The sequence below is a fragment of the Ornithorhynchus anatinus genome, chromosome 20 (assembly GCF_004115215.2).
Source record: "Ornithorhynchus anatinus isolate Pmale09 chromosome 20, mOrnAna1.pri.v4, whole genome shotgun sequence".
Lineage (NCBI taxonomy): Eukaryota > Metazoa > Chordata > Mammalia > Monotremata > Ornithorhynchidae > Ornithorhynchus > Ornithorhynchus anatinus.
This window is the reverse complement of record NC_041747.1, coordinates 11,484,597-11,506,251: the sequence shown is the minus strand read 5'-3', so window position 1 is coordinate 11,506,251 and position 21,655 is coordinate 11,484,597. Positions and strand designations below refer to the sequence as shown.

Sequence of the window (21,655 nt, the reverse complement as noted above, 5' to 3'; positions counted from 1 at the left end):
TCTATCTCCAAAGCCCCGCCCCCTTCCCCACCTCTAAACCCCTTCCTTTAGCCCTGTCAATCTCCAAGCCCCCACCCCCTCGCTCTGCCTCAAGCCCCCCTTAGCCCTGTCAATCACAGAAGCCCCGCCCCTTAGCCCCGTCTATCTCCAAAGTCCCGCCCTTTATCCTTGTCAATCTCCAAAGCCCCACCCCCTCGCTCTGCCTCAAGCCCCCCTTCGCCCTGTCAATCACAGAAGCCCCGCCCCCAGCCCCCGTCTATCTCCAAAGCCCCGCCCCCTTCCCCACCTCTAAACCCCTTCCTTTAGCCCTGTCAATCTCCAAGCCCCCACCCCCTCGCTCTGCCTCAAGCCCCCCTTAGCCCCGTCAATCACAGAAGCCCCGCCCCCAGCCCCGTCTATCTCCAAAAGCCCCGCCCTTTATCCTTGTCAATCTCCAAAGCCCCGCCCCCTTCCCGCAATCTCCAAGGCTCCGCCCCTCTTTCCTGTCTCAAACCTCCCGCGCTTTAGCCCTGTCAATCTCCAAAGCCCCGCCCCTTAACCATAGCTATCTCCAAAGCCCCTCCCTTTAGCCCCGTCAATCTCCAAAGCCCCGCCCCTTCACGGCCTGTCAATCTCCAAGGCCCCGCCCCCTCCCCGTCTCAAAGCTCCGCCCTTTATCCCTGTCAATCTCCGAAGCCCCGCCCCCTCCCTCCAAACCCCCTTCCTTTCGCCCTGTCAATCTCCAAAGCCCCGCCCCCTTCCCCCGCCTCGAAAGCCCCGCCCCCTAGCGCTGTCAATCTCAAGGCCCCGCCCCTCAGCCCTGTCCATCTCCGAGGCCCCGCCCCCCGGCCGTGCCGCCTCCGAAGCCCCGCCCCCGGCCGCTCGGCTTTCTCCCCTCCGCTCCAGGCGGCGGCGGCGGCGCGCGCGGCGGGGCTCCTTTGTGCTGGGGGAGCGGTGCGGCTCCGCGCCTCCTCCTCCTCCTCCTCTACCGTCTCGCCCGCGCCTCCCCGATCCCTGCCCTCGTCCCGTCCGTGCGGCCGCCCCTGCAGCGGATGATGTCGGCGTTGGCGGCGGCGGGAGCGGGCGGCGTGGAGGCGGGCTTCTCCAGCGAGGAGCTGCTGACGCTCCGCTTCCCGCTGCACCGCGCCTGCCGGGACGGGGACCTGGCGGCGCTCTGCTCCCTGCTCCAGCACGCCTCCCGCGCCCACCTGGCCGCCGAGGACTCCTTCTACGGGTGGACGCCCGTGCACTGGGCCGCGCACTTCGGGAAGGTGAGCGGGGACTGGCGCGCCACCCGCACCCGGTCCCGGCCCGGAGGGGGGGCGCTGGCCCTTTAAGGCGCCATTTTGTGGCGCCTCGGGCGGGGGGAGGGAGAGGGAGAGCTGGCGCGCATGCGCGCGGGAGCCGGTGGAGGGAGAGCTGGCGCGCATGCGCGCGGGAGCCGGGGGGGAGGGGGAGCGGGGGCGTCCGGCGCGCATGCGCGGTGCGGCGGGCGGGAAGGGGGACCCCGGGGAGACCTTCATTCAGTCATTCAGTCGTATTTTCATTCATTCATTCAGCAGCATTTATTGAGCGCTTACTCCGTGCTGATTGCTTACCTGCCGAATTGTATATTCCAAGCGCTTAGGACAGTGCTCTGCACATATTCATTCGCTCAATATTGGGCGCTTACTATGTGCTTTCTACTTACTTGCCGAATTGTATATTCCAAGCGCTTAGTACAGTGCTCATATTCATTCAGTAGTATTTATTGAGCGCTTACTGTGTGCTTATTACTTGCCGCAGTGTATATTCCAAGCGCTTAGTACAGTGCTCTACACATATTCACTCAACAGTACTTATTGAGCGCTTACTATGTGCTGATTACTTGATTGCCGAATTGTATATTCCAAGCGCTTAGTACAGTGCTCTGCACATATTCATTCACTCACTAGTATTTATTGGGCGCTTACTATGTGCTTACTACTTACTTTCCAAATTGCATATTCCAAGCGCTTAGTACAGTGCTCATTCATTCAATAGTATTTATTGAGCGCTTACTGTGTGTTTATTACTTGCCGAATTGTATATTCCAAGCGCTTAGTACAGTGCTCTGCACATATTCATTCATTCAGTAGTATTTGTTGAGCGCTTACTATGTGCTTACTACTTGCCGAATTGTATATTCTAAGCGCTTAGTATAGAAGCAGCGTGGCTCAGTGGAAAGAGCCCGGGCTTGGGAGTCAGAGGTCATGGGTTCAAATGCCGACTCTGCCACTTGTCAGCTGGGTGACTGTGGGCAAGTCACTTCACTTCTCTGTGCCTCAGTGACCTCATCTGTAAAATGGGGATTAAGATTGTGAGCCTCATGTGGGACAACCTGATGACTCTGTATCTACCCCAGCGCTTAGAACAGTGCTCTGCACATAGTAAGCGCTCAATAAATACTATTGAATGAATGAATATGTGCAGAGCACTGTACTAAGCGCTTGGAATGGGCAATTCGGCAACAGATAGAGACCATCCCTGCCCCATGACGGGCTCACGGTCTAATCGGGGAAGGCAGACGGCAGAGCAAAACAGAATGAAACAAAAACAAGACATCATCAAGATAAATAGAATCAAGGGGATGGACACCTCATTAACAAAATAAATAGGGTAATAAATAATATATACAGATGAGCACAGTGCTGAGGGGAGGGGAGGAGCAGAGGGAAGGGGGGGAGGTCAGTCTGGGAAGGCCTACTGAAGGAGGTGAGCTCTCAGTAGGGCTTGGAAGAGAGTTTGGCGGATGTGAGGAGGGAATAATGACGATGGTATTGGTTAAGCGCTTACTATGTGACAAGCACTGTTCTAAGCGCTGGGGTAAAGACCCCCCCAGCCCTCCATTAAAAGCACACCTCCTCCAGGAGGCCTTCCCCCATTTAAGCCCTCTTCTCCCACTGCCTTCTGCGTGGCCCTTGCCTTGGGGTTCCCACCCTTTTTGTCCCCCTACTCCCATATCCTCACAGCGCTGATGTCTGCCCAGAGCGGGGCCCAGCGCTTAGAACAGTGCTTGGCGCATAGTAAGCAGTTAACAAATACCATTGTTATATCCTTAATTGGTTTATGTTAATGTCAGTCTCTTCCAGACTGTAAGATCCCTTTTCTTATGGTGCTAAGCACTTACTATGTGGCAGGCTCTGTACTAAGCGCTGGGGTCATAATACTAATGATGATGGCATTTGTTGAGCGCTTAGATTAGAACCCAGGTCCTTCTGACTCCGAGGCCCCTGCTTGTGGGCAGGGATTGTGTCTACCAACTCGGTTGTACTCTCCCAAGCGCTTATTACAGGGCTCTGCACGTAGTATGCGCTCAATAAATACCATCAGTTGATTGGAAAGGGACAGTGTCCACTGTCTGCCTCCTTGATCCGGCCTCGGGGGCAGCAGGCAGAACGGAGGGAGTGGATAATGGTCCACAGAAGCTCCCACCCGCCCACGGGCCTGGGCTTGGGGGAGCCAGAGGACCTGGGTTCTAATCCTGCCACTGCCCTGTGCCTGCTTTTTGACCTTGCAAAAATCACTTTGCTTCTGTACCTCAGTTTTCTCAACTATTAAATGGGAGTCCAATACCCGATATCCATCCTTTTTTATATTTGAAAAGCATTTACTATGTGCCAGGCACTGTACAGAGCACTGGGGTAGATTCATGATAATCAAGTTGGATGCAGCCCCTGTTCCACAGGGGTCTCACAGTCTTAATCCCATCGCACTGTGAATTTGTTAACTTGTATCCACCCGGGTGCTTAGAACAATGCTTGACACATAGGAAGCGTTTAAGAAATTCCATTAAAAAACGGGGGTCCCTGCACCCACCGGCCCAAGTGGAACCTCGGGGCCTAGTGGCAGCACCCGCTAGAAGGGCAGAGACTTGGGTTCTAATCCTGCTTGCCTGCTGGGTGACCTCAGGCAACTCACTTCACTGGGCCTCAGTTACCACATCTGTAAAAGGGGGATTAAGACTGAGCCCCACGCGGGACCGTATCCAATCTGATTCCTTTGCATTGATCCCAGTGTTTAGTGCAGTGCTTGGCTTATAGTAAGCACTTAACAGATACCCTTCAAAAAAGCTCACTTCAATGGGCTTCAGTTTCCTTACCTCTAAAATGGGAATTAAATCCTTGTTCTCGCCGCTTCAATTCCGAAGCCCAGGTGGGATCCGGATGGTGATCTGATTGTATTTACTCCACCACTTAGCACAGTGTTTGTCCCATAATAAACAAGCTTATTATGGGCAGGGGACGAGTCTGCTAATTCGGTTGGATTGGGCTCCCAAGCGTTTATGCTCAGCACACAGTAGACGCTCAGTAAATACCATTGATTGATTCTAAGAAATAACACAATAAAGCACGTTTTGAAGGCCCACGGTTTAGGCCCAGAAATCGGTGCAAATTTGAATCCCGGTCTCCAGTGGGAACAGCCCCAAGGCGGCTCTGTCCTCCTCATTTTGCAATTAGTGGTGTACGAGGCCCTTATATAAACCTTGTGGGCATTCGCCAAGGGACTTTTGCCAAAACCACAAAATGTGCATCTCCTTGGAAGGGCAGCTTCTCGGAGCCTTCTAAGCAGGAAGTCCTTTCCGCCTTCGTGCTGTTTGGCCTCTGAAAGGGGATTGTTTTTTCTCCGTTTTTTTTCTTTGTATTTATTTATTTTTAAACTCCCATTAGTCCGGTACCTCCAACTGCTACAGCCGTGTTTCCTCTTTTGTCTTGAACGCCCCGCCGAAACCTGCAAAGAGGAACTGTTTTTCTGTTATGGCAACGGAATGGTTAGGCGTTGCTCGGCCGTTGAAACTTGAGATTAGGCGCCAGGCGCCTTGGGTCTGTTTCTCTTTTATTGCACGTCTATTGGACAGTTTCACTTATAAATTTCCCTCCACGAAAATCCGGCCTTCTTGATGAATTCCCGTTCATCGCACTGTACCGGATTGCAACGGCGTTGAAAGCGGAACCCTCGACCCAAACTGATGTCCTTGGTGCTCCTGGGTAAACGTTAATCTGATACTGCACTGATGATGACAAATTGAACAACCCGGAATTATAATGGTTTGGTGAAACTGTGGTATCATCAGATCCACACGAACATTTTGATCAAGTGGCTTCGGTAGAAGCGTGTTTCCCAAGAAAGGCTAGGCTCTGTTCACATCAGAACAATGGAAAATGTGGTTTAAAACTTCAGGGCAAACGGTGAGGTGTGTCTTTAAATTCCATTTCGCTCCACTTTTCATTGGCGTAATAAGGCACTGAATTGGATTTTCCTTTTTTTAAAAAAAAAAAAAAATTGAAGTACATTGGAAATGTGCAGAGTATCTGCCCCGGAGCTGATTTGTCAGCTTGTTACTCATACATGTGTGTCTCCTCTCTGGTTCTTTGAAAGCTTTCCACAAGGATAAACAGCTATTTCTATGCTCTAGGGCACCCTCTTTACAAAAGAAAGACAAGGTTTTTTTGGGTTTTTTTTAACTCTTTTCCTTTAGCCAGTATGTACAGAAGCTATGGGGGGGAAGTCCTAGTTTTAAGAAAATGAAGAGTGGCTGTATTTGCCTTATGAAAGTATGGGAGGAGCAGAGATAAGGTTTTTAGGTGAGGCGGTTTGTATTGAAGGAGCATGCAGAAGAATGCTAGTGGTGAATATATGGAACATTAAGACTCAAGTCAGATAAAGCATTAAGCTGCTGTTCGACAGTATGGGCCAGCAAGTAATTTTTAATTGGAGGGGAAAAGGGTAATGAATAGAAAGCTGGTTTAAAAAATAAGAAATAAAGGGTTGTCCACAGCCATTTTCTGGATGGAAAAGTGTAAATAACCTCCCCCCACTCTCCTCCCAGGCTTTTTTTCTGGGACTTATTTTGTCGAGCGCTTTATACTTTGGAAGAGGACGAGTGCAGGGAAATATACACATTTGCCAATGATGCTCATTTCTTCTAGGGGAAAAATATCATGTAGATAGGAGTGAACTGCAGGAATGCCTTATTACTGTGTTTGGGAACGTAATTGACCGGGAACATTGGTAGGAGAACGTATCCAAGGAAAAATAATCCAAACTTTCAAACCCCTCTGTGGTGACTGGGCCTTGGACTGTTAGTTTTGAATCAGGGAAAGAGATCTGGGCTTCAGGCCACTAGGTGGAGGCAGCCAGAAAAGTGGACCAAATGCTAAGCATTGTCAGGAAGGAGATAGAAGTCAATCAATCAGTAGTATTTGAGTGCTTTGTATGTGCACAGTGCTTGGGAGAGAATGGTACAACAGTTGGTAGACACGTTCCTTGCCCACAAGGAGCAGTTGACTGACAGCGGGGAAACACATTAATCAAAAACAAAAAAGTTTAGTGGCCATATTTTAGTGTCCGCATAATAGAGGTTGGTGTTTTCCATGACGCACTTCCTCTCTTTCAGCGTCCATATTCAGTCTGTCCCCATCCTGTTCACCACATTTCCAAACTTGACCCATTCCTCTCCATTCAAGCTATCATTTGGCTCTTTACTGCCTACTTATTCCCACTCTTCTCCCACCACACTACTCCAGCCTGTGCACTTCTCTTATCAACATAATCCAAAGTGCCTCAGTCTTATCTCTCCCACCATTGACTTCTTGCTTACTCTCTCCCCATCTTCAAAGCCCTTTGGAAATCACAGCTCCAGAAAGCCTTCCCAATTAATACCTAATCTTTCCATTTTTTAATCCCCAACTATCACTTCATTTCTTCCAGTGCCGCTTCAGTACCATTGATTTGACCTAGGCGCTTGCAGGAATTGTGAGAATGCAGGTAGATGTGCTTTCTCCTAGAGTGTCTGGCCCTCCTGTTAGATTATTAGCTCTTGGAGGGCGGGGATAAAATATACTGATTTTATTGAACACTCCCAAAGGCTCTGAAGAGTGCTCTGCACATTAAACTCTGTGTTTGCGGTTGTTTGGGTCAGCCAGTATTTCCTGAGCTGGAAGCAGCCTACATATAAGGAGAGCATGGAAAAATTAGGACATGTGAATTTTGGGAGACGATGTGATTGAAGTTTTCAAAGCACGCCGAGAGGATGAACTTAGAATCATTTACCAAATTCCACACCCGAGACCTAGGCAGGGGGTGCATTTTGAAGTTTAAAAGAGATTTTTCTTGAATAATGATTATAATGGTATTTTTTTAATTAAGCACTTAAACGGTGTTAAGCACTGATATAAATCTGAAAAACCTGGCTGACGATCCTTGTCCCAAATGAGACTCACAAATCTGAAAGAGTGGGAGAGCAAGTGTTTTGTCTCCATTTTGCAGAACGAACTGAGGCTCAGAGCAGTTAAGTGACTTGCATATGGTCACACAGCAAAGCAGGTAGGAAGGCTGTTGTGTTCAAGGTAGTGAGGTTTTAGAAAGGCTTTGAAAGAGAAGTGACTCTAGTTTTGGCAAAGCTAACCTGAAAGAATTCAGGGGTGTGGCCAGTTGACTAAAAGAACGTTATGAGATTTGCTCCTATAACAGTAGAAGGAAGCAAATAAGAGAACCAGTTCATGAAGAACATGGAACCCCAGTGGGTAGAAGTTTTTCTTTCAGAAGAGAAGTACTAGAGACCTTATGGCGTTTACTGAGGATGGGAGTGTTATGCTCTGACTGGTGTTTTCGTTAGTAAAATGATAGATAAAATGGTTTAGAAGGTAGTCTGCGGAGTTGGGCAGAAAGAGAAGCAGCATGGCTTAATGGAAAGAGCCCGGCCTTGGGAGTCAGGGGTCGTGGGTTCTGATCCCAGCTCCACCACTTATCAGCTGTATGACTTTGGGGAAGTCACTTCACTTCTTTGCCTCAGTTACCTCACTGTAAAATGGGGATTAAGACTGTGAGCCCCACGTGGTAGACCCTGATTACCTTGTATCTACCCCAGTGCTTAGAACAGTGCTTGGCACATAGTAAGTGCTTAACAAATACCATTGTTATTATTATTATTATTAATGGGTAGAGCTGGGACTGGGAATCAGAAGGACCTGTGAAACCCGCTGGCCTCTTGAAGCCCCCCCCCCATCACTGAAAATCCTCTTGCCTTTTTGTGCCCACACTCCAAGTGATAAGTTGGCACCTTTGGAAGGTCCTCCCACTGAGAGGCAGTTAGGTCGTAAAAGTCCTATAAACCTGTATTGATGAAGCACTCTCAAAGATAAGGCATCCAGTTTTAACTGTATTATGTTTGAAGATGCCGGCAGGCAATTGTCCTCTAAATGAGGACAATGATTGCATTTGTTCCTGATTTTACTGCTTGTAGAGCAGCACTTAGCCCCTGTCCCACCTAGGGCTCACAGTATCTTGAATGCAGGGAGGAAGTAAAACTGAAGAAAGTAGTTGAGAGTCAGAGCTGGAGATTTGGCAGTCCTTGGTATAGAGGCACAACCATTTTAATGCATGAGCTTTCCAGGGAGTAGGTATGAAGAAAGAGCTGAATATCTATAGCTGACACTAACAGGATATCTACAGTTGAAGGAGCTTCCAGTCATGTAGTCCGGTGCCCTGTACATAGGAGGTGCTCACATTTTTGTGCTGTCAGGGTGACTTGGTTTAGCTGTGCAAGTGAGCTTAGTGGGGTGTATAACTTTCTAAGGACCCTTAGGCCAAGAAAAGGGGCAAAACTGGAAGCAGTGTGGACTAATGGAAAGAACAGGGGCCTGGGAGTCAGAGGTCCCGGTTTCTAATGCTGCGGCTCCACCATTTGTCCACTTTGTGATCTTCCTCCCTCCAATTTAGACCTTGAGTCCCATGGGGGACAGGCACTGTGTTCCATCTGGTCGTCATGTACCTACCTCAGCACTTAATATGTTCTTTGGAACATAGTAAGCACTTATAGGAGCCAAATTAAAAAAAAATGGATTGGGATCAGTGAAGCAACTAAAGACCATAGAGATTTATGTTGGTAGAGGACAAGTTTGTAAATTAGTTGTGGGCCAGAAATGTGTCTTATATTGTACTCTCCCCAGCACTTAGTACAGTGCTCTACACACCTGTAAACGCTTAATAAATACGATTGATTGACTGGTGGCAGAAGGTAGTTGAGGGGGAGTGGCATATTTGGAGCCTGAGGACTACTGATTCCGAGTTGGAGGTATAGAGAGGTAATGGGTTGGCAACAGAGTTCATTCTTGATGTGATCCTGTCTGGAATGGAGTTGGAAAGCAAAGGGGAGAGGTCCAGCCAGGAGTCAGGAAGGTAACCAGAGTAAATGTTAACACTGCTGAGGAGGAGTCTATGTAGTTAGGTGGAGAAGAGAATTGTGAGAATCAATCTATGGTATTCATTGAGTGCTTACTATATGCACAGCACTTGAGAATACAGGAGCACAGAATTAGCAGACACATTCCCTGCCCATCATGAGCTCACAGTCTAGAGTGTGAGGCAGACATTAAAGTCAACCAAGAATAAATTTATAAAGGCCCTAGGGCTGAAGGTGGGGTCAAAAGGTACAAAACCCAAGGGCGAGGGTGCAACAAAGGGAGAAGAAGGGGAATTGAAGGCTTAACCGGGGCAGGATTCTTGGTGGCAACGAGATTTTGAATAAGGCTTTAACGGGGGAGAGAGTTCCAGGTCAGAGGCGGGAACGTGGGCAAGCGGTACAGTGAGTAGGTTGGTGTTAGAGGAGCAGAGTGAACCTGCAGAGTTGTAGGAAATCATGTCTCGCTAGCTGTTTATTGGCAAATAGTCTGAAACAGGGCTGAGGCAGCTCAGACCATGTGGTCTGATGTGGTACTGGGGGATGACTGCACTAATGCCTGTGTGTGCTTACAATGAAGGGGCAATTCCCCGGGGCATCATGGAAGGGAGGGGAGCATGAGGGGATGGTTCCTTACACACATTGGATGGGTGTGTGAGGGTCTGCATGTCTGGATTGCCCTTTGTCATCAAGAAGAGAAGACGGATTGTCACGGACTCTGGGAAGAGCAGGCATCAGATGTCACCGCCAGGAAAAGCCCTTTGCTAATGCTTGGGGAAGCCCCTGTTGGCTGGCCCTGGATCCTGGTCAGGGTCCGGTGGTGGGGGGTGAGTCCCTCCAGGAGCCAACGCGACTCAGTCATCTCTCTCCTTGAGGGACTGTGGTCTGAGGGAAGGCCCAGGCCTGTCCATCTCCCGAGCGGAGGGAGAGGCAAGGTGTAAAAGACCGCCATCATGGTCCATAGGAACTTGACAGGGAAGCCCCAAGTCGGTAAAGGTACACAGCATGAATGCTGAGCATTGGTTTGTGTGACAAAGGACGAATGTTTGGCAAAGCCCGCTGGCACCCAGCTGAGGCTTTCGGCCTCTGCTCCACTCACCCACCTGGGAGCTTGCTACTGTTGCATTTTCCTCATCACGGGGCTCACTAGCCAGACGAGCCCTTCGTTTCTGGTCACATGATGTGGGTAGGAAGGTCTCACTTTAGGGGTTCCCTAGTTCGCAGGCCCATCCTCCTGGGAAACTCGGGCCAGTCACTCGGGGGGTTATTTTTTCACCCAGTAGGTTCTCTCAGTCCATGCTCCTCTCACCTCTCAGAATAGGGGCTTCTCTCCACTGGGCTGAGGTGAGAAGACGCTATTAAAGTCTACACCCTAAGGTGGGCTTTGACCAGGGAGTGAGTGCACTTGGGGGATGAAGTAGCTCGTCTGAGGAAGCAGAGGGCCGAAGGACTACCCGCCAAGTCCTGCCTGCCCGGACTTGCCCGGTCTGAGGTTTGAGTCGGAGGAATGGCTGTCTCGGCTAGACTGGAAGGGTACTGATATTTTTCTGTGTCTCTTCCCTGACCTCCACCGTTCTTTTTCAAGTTGGAGTGCTTGATACAGCTGGTGAGAGCCGGAGCCACGCTCAACGTCTGCACCACCCGGTTTGCCCAGACCCCGGCCCACATCGCCGCTTTTGGCGGACACCCGCAGTGCCTGATCTGGCTGATTCACGCAGGAGCCAACATTAACAAACAGGTACTCTGTCTTACTTGCCGGTGATTTTTGTTTATGAGCTGTGTCCCGAGTAGGATTACCCAAAAAAGTTCTCGTTTTCAGGGAGCTGATCTTTGAAAACTGGTTAACTACGCAAATAGGTGTCAAATAGGGCAAGGTCAAGAAACAAGTTAACTGGAAGTGATTGTATATCCGAAAGGGAAAAGAGCGAGATCAAGGCAACCACGGGAAGTTATCTCTGGGACAGCAGTCCAAACCAGAAAAACTTTCATTCAGTCATTTATTGAGCACTTACTATGTGCAAAGCACTGTACTAAGTGCCTGGGACAGTGCAGTATAACACTAAAAAGATACATTCCCCACCCACAATGAGTTTACAGTCTAGAGACTATAACTTTACCTAAATGGAGTGCGGGGCCACCCTAGTCCCCAGATATTGATCCAAAAGATGGTAGCTGTAAAACTGAGAGGCAGCATGGCCCAGTGGAGAGAGCACAGGCCTGGGAGTCGGAAGGACCCGGGTTCTAATTCCAGCTCCTCCACTTCTGCCATGTTATCTTGGGCAAGTCACTTCACTTCTGAACCGCAGTTCCCTCATCTGTAAAAATAGGTATTAAAACTGTGAGCCCCATGTCGGGCATGGACTGTGCCCAACCCGATTAGCTTGTATCTACTGTGCTTGGCACATGGTATTTGTTAAGCACTTACTAAAAAAAAAACCCCCAAAAAACAAACCAGAAAAAAAAAAAACCTTGTACGGGTGAAGTCTGAGTAAGCCAGGTGGCAAAGCCTTCTGGAACTGCTGCCTTGCTTGCTATTTCTCCCTCTCCGGACCATCAGGAGACTTCCTTGTGATGGCCTCTGCTCCTGACATAGCAAGTTTCTCTTCTGTGACCTGTTTTGCTGCTGTTGCTGCTAGATCCTTGAATGAGTTGGGCAGGTCAAAACTGAATTTATCTACTGTTCTCTCAAGTCTCCATTCCACGTGCTCCTTTATAGGGGTATTTAAGGATGGAAGGATCATGTTGTATGCCTTACTGGTCAGTCGCAGTTACCACAAGCACAATTGTTACAGTGGACTGTGTAGTAATAATAGTGGGTTTGGTTAAGCACTTACTATGTGCCAAGCACTGTACAAAGGGTTGGGATAGATACAGGATCATCAGGTTCCATATGAGGCTCACAGGCTAAGAAGGAGGGAGAACAGATATTGCATCCTCATTTTGCGGTTGAAGGAACTGAGGCAAGAGAAGTTGAGGGACTTGGCCCAAGGGCACACAGAAGGCAAGGAGCAGAACCAGGACTAGAACCCAAGTCCTCGAACTCCCAGGCCCATGTTCTTTCTACTAGCCCACGCTGATTCTCATTATGTATCCCAGTAGCCATTGGGCTACTCCACAAGGCATGGAAGCCTCCTGCAGATGTATGTGGATTTATAAAGCAGGGGCCAAGGTCCTGGGCTCTGCTTGGACTGCACGCTCCCAAGCAGGTTGGTGGAATTTTGATCTCTGTAGGGTTTGCTTAGAACAGTTTTTCCTTTCCTTCCCCTGACCATTGTAAACGGTTAAACCCTAATCCATCAAAGCCAAGCTGCAAACCTGCTGCAAGGAAGATGAGTGAGTGAATCAGATGGACCCAACTCAATAGTAGGGAAGTGGAAATGGCAAGATAAGACTTGAATTTAGGGCCTGAGACAAGACTGCCTTTTGTGCAGTGTGGTTTCAGTTAAACACCGTTAAAACTTATCCACCCAGTTCTTGAAAAGCATGACTCCCTTGCCATGGTTTCTGAGCCATCTATGTGGCCAGAGGGGATTTCCCTCCTTTTTCTTTATTCTGCCTGAAAAGGAGTTGAGGAAGGAGGGTTTTGTTCTTACTTGAACAAAGCCTCAGTCCTGGAAACCTGAGTGGCAGGAGAATATGTTAAGACATAGAATGTTGATCAGAAAAACTGGGACACTCCCTGTTTGTGGGAAATTACCAAAAAAAAGAAATACACTTAGAACCTTAAAGACATTCCTTTCTGTTGCTCATTTCAGTAGACATTTTCAAAGGTGTAAAAATTAGATCCTGTACTTCGAAACAGCATTCCAAATGAAAATTATATAAACTGTAGGATGTACTGTTAGGCATTCTTCAAAGTGCAAAGTGCCTGAGAGTTTGAGAACTAACCCCTTTATTCCCATTGACTCACTGATTTATGTCATATTTGCCATTGATATCCCAACCATCAGAGACCTTAAAAAAGAAAAGCACAAACCCAGGAAGTTGCGAGTTTTCTGATACTGTCACTTCTCTCTTCCCTCCCCCCCATCCCATTCAACTTTAAGCTCACATTCAAGAAAATGGGGTTCATATACTGACACTTTTACTCCATGGACTGCCACGGACTTGGGGTGACCTACACCAGGCCCTTTGGGAGCCCCAAACCAGAAATGGGCCTGACAGGAGAGATGGGGAGGTGAGGTTTGGTGTAAAGATGAAACAGTTTGAGAAGCATCACCTCAGAGTAGTTTATCTGTTTCTCATATACTTCTATACTTCTAGTGTAGGCCCATTCTGGTACGTCAAGGTTGGCGGTTATTTTTGCCAGAAATCCACCTAGGGGTTGGGTGGAGGGGTGGGGTTTGCCCCAGGCACCACCTGCCAAGCCCTCTCAGCCATCACTGGGGTGAGGGCGGGAGGGAGCTTTAAGTCAAAGTCTCCACAAGTACCTCATAAGCCGTGAGCCATCTGTGGTACCGGTAACCGGCCACTGCTGCTCTCGGTTGTGAGGGTTAGGGAATTGCCACTGGCCTTTATGGCAGAAACAGGTGGCCGGGAGCTGAGCCAGGTTGAATCTGCAGCCCCAAGGACCCACGTTGTTCATTTGTTTCGTAGTACTTATTAAAGCGGTTACTATGTGTCAAGCACAGTTTTTAGCACTGGGTAGGTACGGATTAATTAGGTCAGACACAGTCCCTGTCCCACATGGGGGCTCAGTCTTAAGTAGGAGGGAGAAAGGGTACTGAATCTCCATTTTGCATTTGAGGAAACTGAGGCCCAGAGAAGTGAAGAGATTTGCCCAAGGTCACACAGCAAGCATTTGGCTCCAAGGCCCGGTCTCTTTCCATTAGGCCACATTGCCTATCCCTAATATATTTTAGCACCCTGAACCCTTTCTGCTACATTGTGGCTAGCTGCAACCTGGAACTTCCTTTGCTTTTAAAAATGGATGGTTTCATATATGCAATATAGAAGCTGAACAAATTAATATCAGTGATATTTTTTGAGCACTGTACTAAGCGCTTGGGGAAGTACAGTACAAGAGTGTTGGGAGTCACGTTCCCTGCCAATCAGCTCAGTCTAAAAGGGAATATGGAGAGTAAAGATAGCCATTTTCATGTAGCTGCTCAGTCACTGATTTTTGTTTTGTTTTTTAAATATACCACTTTCCCTACTACTTCAAATTGGGATTTTTTTCAAATTAACGGTTGCATTTATTTTTTCCGAGATGGCATGAGGCTTCCGAGCTCTTTTGAGTGGTTGAAAATTATGAGGCTGTGCAATTCAAATTTGATAGGAAACTTTCATTCAAATCAGTCAGTTCTGTAACGTGGGGATGTTCTGATCAATCCATCAATCAATGGCATTTATTGAGCACTTACTGTGTGCAGAGCACTGTACTAAGCACTTGGCAGAGTACAGTCCTGTAGAGTTGGTGGACACGTTCTCTGCCCACAAAGAGCTCACAGTCTAGTGGGAAGGATGAAGGAAAACTCACACAACCATTTCCTCTGATTCTTTCCAGACACTAGTAAGAACGTTCCCTAATTCCCATACAGCATTCTATCCAAAATGGGCAGTAATAATGCACATTATGGGAAGACCAACTGTGTGGTTTGCCTGTGTGTGTCAATAGTGTATGCCAACTCCTATGTCTAATTTAATCTCTGCCAAATTTAATTGTCTCATTTAGTCTTACTGTAACCTCTTAGGACGCTTTGTTGAGATCTTTTAATCTATGTCCATTGTTGTAAATTATACTGTAGCTCAATTTTTAAACAAACTAGGTAATTATTCTAACTACCTCTGTCATAGTTTAATTAGCTTGGGATTTCTTTTCGAAGAAGATAGAAACTGGTTATGTGACATCACGTTCTAGAACAGGCAAATTGTAAATGCTGTTTGGTGAAGGGACAATGTAAATAAAAGATCTTGTCTAGGATGTGGGTCTTAGAACCTACAAACCTAGAATTGTGAAGTAACTCAAAGCTGCCCCAAGCAGGTGTGGGATTTGATTTCTCCGTTTCAATTTGAATAGTTACAGACTTTCATCTGCCACCTCTTGAATTCTCCTGAGTACTTAGTACTGTGCTCTGCACACAAGTGCTCAAACAATACCACGGATTGATAGATTTGAGCATTTGGTAAGTGAGGATGTTAGATTCGGTTAGGATTTTTCAGATTCTAGTACTACCACACAGAAAGGGAAGAGGCCCATGATAAGGCATATACTCAACTAAGTGTAAATGCAACTGTTCAGTTATTCACAGAGTAAAGATTTAGATTCTTTTGTGGGGAGCATTTAATGTCAGTTTTGGTTTTTTTGGATTATGGGGTCAAACCCAAGATACCCAGGTTATGTGTCTACCTGCAGAGTTCCCTGTAACTCTGTTCCGAGCTGGCTGCTTAACAACATGCACTCAAGGTTTCCTTCTGTAGGAAAGTACGAGCTGAAGCGGCCTCTGTCTCAGTACTGCCACCACCCTGATTCTTAACATCCTCTCCCCCTCATTACATGTACTCTACCCTATCCTATTTCCCAGGGAATCATCCCCTAAGGGGACTAAAAATCCAGAAAGATTTGGAATTTAAACCCTATTTATAACCAAACTTAACAAACAACCCAACCCCAAAATAGCTGAATTACCACCACTCCAAGTCATTTTAAAATTGTCTAATCCAGTTTTACAGTATCCGTATTGATTGAGAGCAATAGCACAGGTAATTAAAAATGCAGAATGCCAGGTGGTTGACTCAGTGGTATTTATTGAGTGCTTACTACGTGCGCAGAGCACTTGGGAGGGTACAGTACGAAGGAGAAACCCAGAAAGCCCTTCAAGTCCTCTCCTTTAGGAGCATCTGGTTTCCACTGATAGCTTGCTAGGTAGTTTACTCCCTCCTGGGGCAGTAGACTTTAAGGTAGGCATTGGTATAATTACCACCGATCCACTTCTTTCCCTTAGGGCCCTCAGTGCCCCAAGGAGCTTTCCAGGAAAGCTACCGCTGCTTAGAGTTTGGGCAGAAGAAGCAATGAAGGTGTCTTAGCTTCTCTGAGGCCAAGAAAACCCTGAAAAGGGGGTGTGGGGAGAGGAGGATCATCTCACCAAACTCTGAGCACCACCATTTCACATTTACTTTTCAAAACCTATAGCGGAAAGAACACGAGCCTGGGAGCCAGAGGACCTTGGTTCTAATCCCAGCTCTGCCACTTTTCCTGCTGTGTGACCTGGAACAAGTCGCTGAACTTCTCTGGGCCTCAGTTTCTCCATCTGTAAAATGGGGATCGCATAACTGTCTTCTCTCCTGCTTAGCCAGGGAGCCCCAGGTGGGACAGGGACTGGTCCAACCCGATTATCTTGGGTCCACCACAGCACGTAGTACAGTGCTTGGCGCAGAGTAAGCACTCAAGAGATAACACAGTTATTAAAGAGCGAAGCATTTTAAGCTGTGTTCCTGGTAAAGTGACTTTTCTGTTCTTGCAGGATTGTGAAGGGGAAACTCCTATTCACAAAGCAGCACGTTCTGGTAGCATGGATTCCATAAGTGCCCTTGTGGCTAATGGAGCTCAAATCGAGTAAGTGGTTTTTGACTTATTTTTAGCAATGAAATAAGGAGAGGGGCAGAATTATCAAAGTGGACATTTTATGTTAGGATTTTTTTTTTCATTCTGTTTTCTAAAAGTTTAGGAATACAATTTTTTTCCTTCTGAATTGAATCTTAGCATGGGTTGTGGGAAGGAGATCTCATATTCTAGTGGATTTTTGAGCACAAGCCAACAAATTCACCTCTTCAGCTCCACCAGTGACTGCTATTGAGCATGTCACTTAGCCTTACTGTCTCCCTAGTATCTTTATCAATGCCCAGAGATGGGTTTTTTATGATTATATAGCTGATATCTTCTAGTTTTCAGTTTCTGGGAGAAAGGAGCTCACTATACATTTAATCTATTCACAGTAGAATACACTTTAGGCTGACTATCGTAGTTCTCTAAGAATATATTTTTGTATCAACCTGTTTTAAAATGCACAAAAAACACTTTATGACTTTGAAGCACATTTATTCTTGATTTAATTGGAGTTTGAGTCTAATGTACTGTTTGTATTAACTTTTAAGGTTTACTGTAAAAAAAAAAAAACCAACAAATTTTTTTTGTAGTTCTCCAATTTACAGTATTAACAAAATGGATGCAGTTGGCTCTAAGCTCTTGCATAAAGCAGCAGAAATAACGGTCAGCTTTTGGTTTTGTTTTCTATTTAATGAATTAGTTATTTTTACCTAGTAAAAATGGTTTTTAAACTGTTATATCCTAATCTGAAATGTGAACATTTAGATTAAGTGAAGTAAAAGCCATATACAACTAACTTTGTTTAACCCTTTGGTTTCCATTTTTCTATTTAGTTTTGTCTGAAACAATTATCTGCTTTAAGAGCAGATTTTCAAAAAGTACTGTCCAAAAAGTGAAGCAACTTAAATTAGTAAGGTGGAGAAGAACACTATTGTCTGCTCATTCCTAGGTGACTTTAAACTAGAATCTCAAAACTTTATTTTTACCATGCTTAAATGAACAAGAAATCAACCTAGTATCTGAACTGGTATTCCTAGCCATGCTGCAGTTTTTTTATTCAGCCTTCATTTCCAGATGTTGGCAGAAATGGGAAGTCTGTAATGAGACTATGCTAAGATATTAAAAAGTGTTAAACAATTTTGAAAGTCATTTAAAATTAGGCTGCTATTCTTTCAAGTTAAGGGGAATAAATTTTATTGTATTTTTAAGTTTATAAGGATATTTAATTGACTTTGGATGGATGAGTTAATCCTCTGATCCAATAAAAGTCATTCATGTTTCTAGTAAATGATGCCACCATTGATTCAGTAAGTAATTTTTTTTTGCCCTCAATTTCAATGGATATGTCTGCTCTTAATCACAGTATTTTATTTACAATTCTGTCCTTGGTTACAGGGCCCTCAACTGTCTCTTTTCCTCCCACCACCACCATCACAATCTGATTGGGCTTGGCCTCAGTTTAAGAGCCACTCCCTCGAGACCCTGCACTCTGGTGATTTCCCTTGGTTAACTTTTTTTTTCTTAAGAAAAATATGTAATCTAAATGAGACACCTAACCAAAAATTAATTTTGGATTCTTTGGGAGGAGGGAAATATTTTAGTTTGCCAAAAGTAAATTGTGCTTGGCATCTTGATAGCTCTCTTAATTGACTTGTAGTTAAATTTTATACTGAGTTTAAAATCTGCTGGGATTCTAATTCAAAAAAGATTTTTCACCAATAATTGGAAAGGAAAATTTTGTCATTTTTGGGTTTCTGTATGCTTTTCTTTTAAAATTTACCCCTTGAAACCCATTATTATTAGCAACATTTAAATGCTTGCATTGTGCAGAGCACTGTACTAAGTGCAAGGAAGAAAATAGAAGAACACTGATTATGATGCCAAGAGTATGGGTTTCATAATTTGCTACCACCGAAGAGTTGAAATAATGGTTGCCTGATTTTACTCTTAATGGGCAATACAATTTTCAAGAGTTAAAATATGCAAAATATCCTTTTTGCTGCTCATTGATCTCTCTATTAATAGTAATATTGTGTTACTTCAGGAGAAGGTAAATTATTTAACTTAATATTTTCCTTAGTATGATATTAGTAGAGAGTAAACATTTTGACTTACCTCCATTCCATTATTTTTCATTATATTCTCAAATTCTTCCATTTTGCCTGACAGTTCTCTAAAAATGTCCATGACCATAAAGTATTGTTTACTAGCCATCAAAGTAGGTAACTCTCATGCTTCTGAATAGAATATTTTCACATATTATTTCCTCAGTGATATAACATGACTGGCTATTCTACAATCAAATTAAATTTTCAGTGTGTGATGTGAGTATATTAGTTTTCTTAACTAGGAGTTGGTGCCAAGTTTTCATTTCTCCCCTTTAGGATCATTTTTACAGTGACTTCGAGCCAAGTATTTTTTTTTTCCATCTAGAGTAAAAACAGTCCCATACCGATCGTGTATGGATACGCTAAATGTGTGTATCCCTCCTCTTTTCTCCCCATTTTTGGTGACCCTAATGATCTTTTCAGCTCTTACCGACTCTTGCTATTCACAATCTTCAGATGTTTGATATCACATCTAACACTTGTGCACACTAGTATGCAATTCTTAATTTTCTGCTTGTAGAGACAGTTTCAAATCTAAAAATTCATCAATCCCATCTTGTTTTATTTAGGTGGGTGTAGATTTACACGGAGAACCTCTTGATGTCTGACAGGATTTGGGGATTTTAGGAAGAGGTAATACGGACAATAATACAGACAATGCTAAGATTATACTTTGCTCTAAGGATCATGTGATTATAGGGAAAAAGTTGGCTTTAAAGGACCGTGTCTGTTGTACCTACCGGTACAGAAAATGAATGTTTTGGCTACCTTTTTATATAATAAAACCAGTAATACTGTTAGCACAGAGGGCCATGGTATTTGGTGACTTCTAGAGGTCCAGGAAAGAACTAATTTGTCTGGGAGTCCTTTAAGCAAATGGCAGAAATCTCTGGTTCCACTCTGCGGTCTAGACAGAGAAAACACAGGCCATCTGAACTTCAAATGGGGATGTGAAAAGGAGTAAAAATGGACTGCTGCTTCCCACCAACTTGTGTTCTGATTCGGGGGCATGAAACCTCCATCTTTCCTGAACTGTATTTCTGCCATTTGCATCTTGCTTAGGAGACTCGATCCAAATTAGAAGCTCGACCCAAGAGCTCTTCCTGTGAACTCTTTCAGCACAGATCATTCTGTCATTCTTTAGCAAGTGGCTATTCTTTTTTAAGACTAAAGGAATCATTCCCTTAGGTTATTAGCTCGTACAGAGAAGTGGTATATTTTCTTCCCGCTAGGATCAGACTATTGCATCCTAATTCATAATAGAGGCAACGTCATTTGCTAATGCCGTTTAGAATGCCACAGTGAGCATCATTCTTGTTTGCTTCTATGAGCTAATGATGTCCATCCATTGCTCGTCTATATCCCCTTCTTATGAAGGTAACTCCTCCCTGGAAAAAAAATTTGGCAATACTTGGGTTAGTTTCACAGTTTCTAAATTTTAAATAGATTTTGTTTTGTTCTCTAGCAGTTGTGGAAAAACTCCTGCAGCTTTTGTCTATAAGAGGAACTCTTGTTCTTCTGCTTGGGACAATTGATTGGATCCTTGGGTTTAAAAAAAAAAAAATGAGTCAGGTTTCAGTTAAAATGTGGCTTCTGAAAGGAGATGTGGCTCATATTTGAAATTCAAGGTTTCATTGGTTACAAGGAAGCAAATGTTCTTTACAAGTCATTCTGAAATCAGTGTCAGGATAAGTCCCCTGAATGGATTCATCTTTGAAATGGCCATAGTCGTCTTTAATGATAGATTTCATTTCCTGTAGAAGATACATTGAGGCAATGGCTTGAGAATAGATAATTCAGTGAGCCGAAAGGAGCCCCGAAATCTCTTTTCCGAAATTGGATACACCCTTCATTTTTAATCAGGACAAAAGTTTTTGAGAGTGGATTTTTTTCATGCTTCCTGAAGCAAAATGTTTATTTCTTCATGGAGGTCAAGCACACTTCTCTCCATAGACTCGTTTCATCTTCAAATTTAAAAAGCCCTGATAGACTTGGTCAACGTTAGAGAGTTTAGTGATTATCTCATGTGATTTCTCCTCTTTGGAGAGTGGTAAGTGATTTCTTTCTGGCTTTTATTATGGTCATTTTATTTAAGTATTGTGTCTTCTGTGTATCATATTGGTAGTAGGAACATTATTTTTAACTGCCAGTACCAAGCTGGGAACTTAAATCTTTCTTCATTGATCCCTTTTTTTCTCTGCTTACAGAACAAACACTCCCTCAGCTTTCTCTTGCCATGTTTATAAAACATAAACCAAAAGTTTAAGTAGCCCCTGAGGAGTGTTTTCCTTAAGATCAGTCAATCCTTGGGAGTATTCCTTGGAAAAACCTCTTAATAGTCAAGACTGGAGTATCTGGGCCAGATGGTACAATGTCATTTTTGCACGGATGTAATCGAACTCTCCTTTGAAACACCAGGCTTAAAAAGTGTGCATTTTTTATGTGCATATTCTTCGACACCTGGCACAGAGACGAGATTTTTTTTTTTTTTGCTATCTTGATAAGCATAACCCACGTCATGCTGAAGATCATCCATGATTTGACTCCACACTGTTGCAGTGCAAAACCCAATCGTTCCTGTATCCCCAACCCAAAATGAAAACCTGGCATCAACTCCTTTATCTTTAGGGAGAAATACCTTTAAAGTAGTTTCTTCTGATACGCTGTTCTCTGAAGAACAGGTGTGAAGGCAAATTTTCAGATTTATTTCCCAGTTTGCGAATGTGGATACCAAAGGGTTAACCTGTATTACACATATTTTTATAACTGAATTTATTGAAGAAATTTTAGGTCAGTCTGCCAAATGCTTCTAGAAAGTTGTTT

At 45.0% G+C, this 21,655-nt stretch overlaps 1 protein-coding gene across 3 annotated transcripts in view; it reads left to right on the top strand.

Moving 5' to 3' along the window:
- The first annotated feature begins 898 nt into the window (after nucleotides 1–898).
- The window catches only part of ANKRD10 (ankyrin repeat domain 10), a 44,407-nt gene continuing 23,650 nt past the window's right edge, over nucleotides 899–21,655 (top strand). For 2 of the 3 annotated variants that reach the window (XM_001514977.5, XM_029048347.1), the window contains exons 1-3: nucleotides 899–1,250; nucleotides 10,764–10,916; nucleotides 16,642–16,733. In XM_001514977.5, the coding sequence (XP_001515027.3) occupies nucleotides 1,032–1,250; nucleotides 10,764–10,916; nucleotides 16,642–16,733 (464 nt within the window). In that variant the 5' untranslated portion in view covers nucleotides 899–1,031. Of the gene's footprint in view, nucleotides 1,251–10,763; nucleotides 10,917–16,641; nucleotides 16,734–18,119; nucleotides 18,217–21,655 lie in introns of all 3 variants that reach the window. The other variant, XM_007668665.3, reaches the window with a different exon arrangement.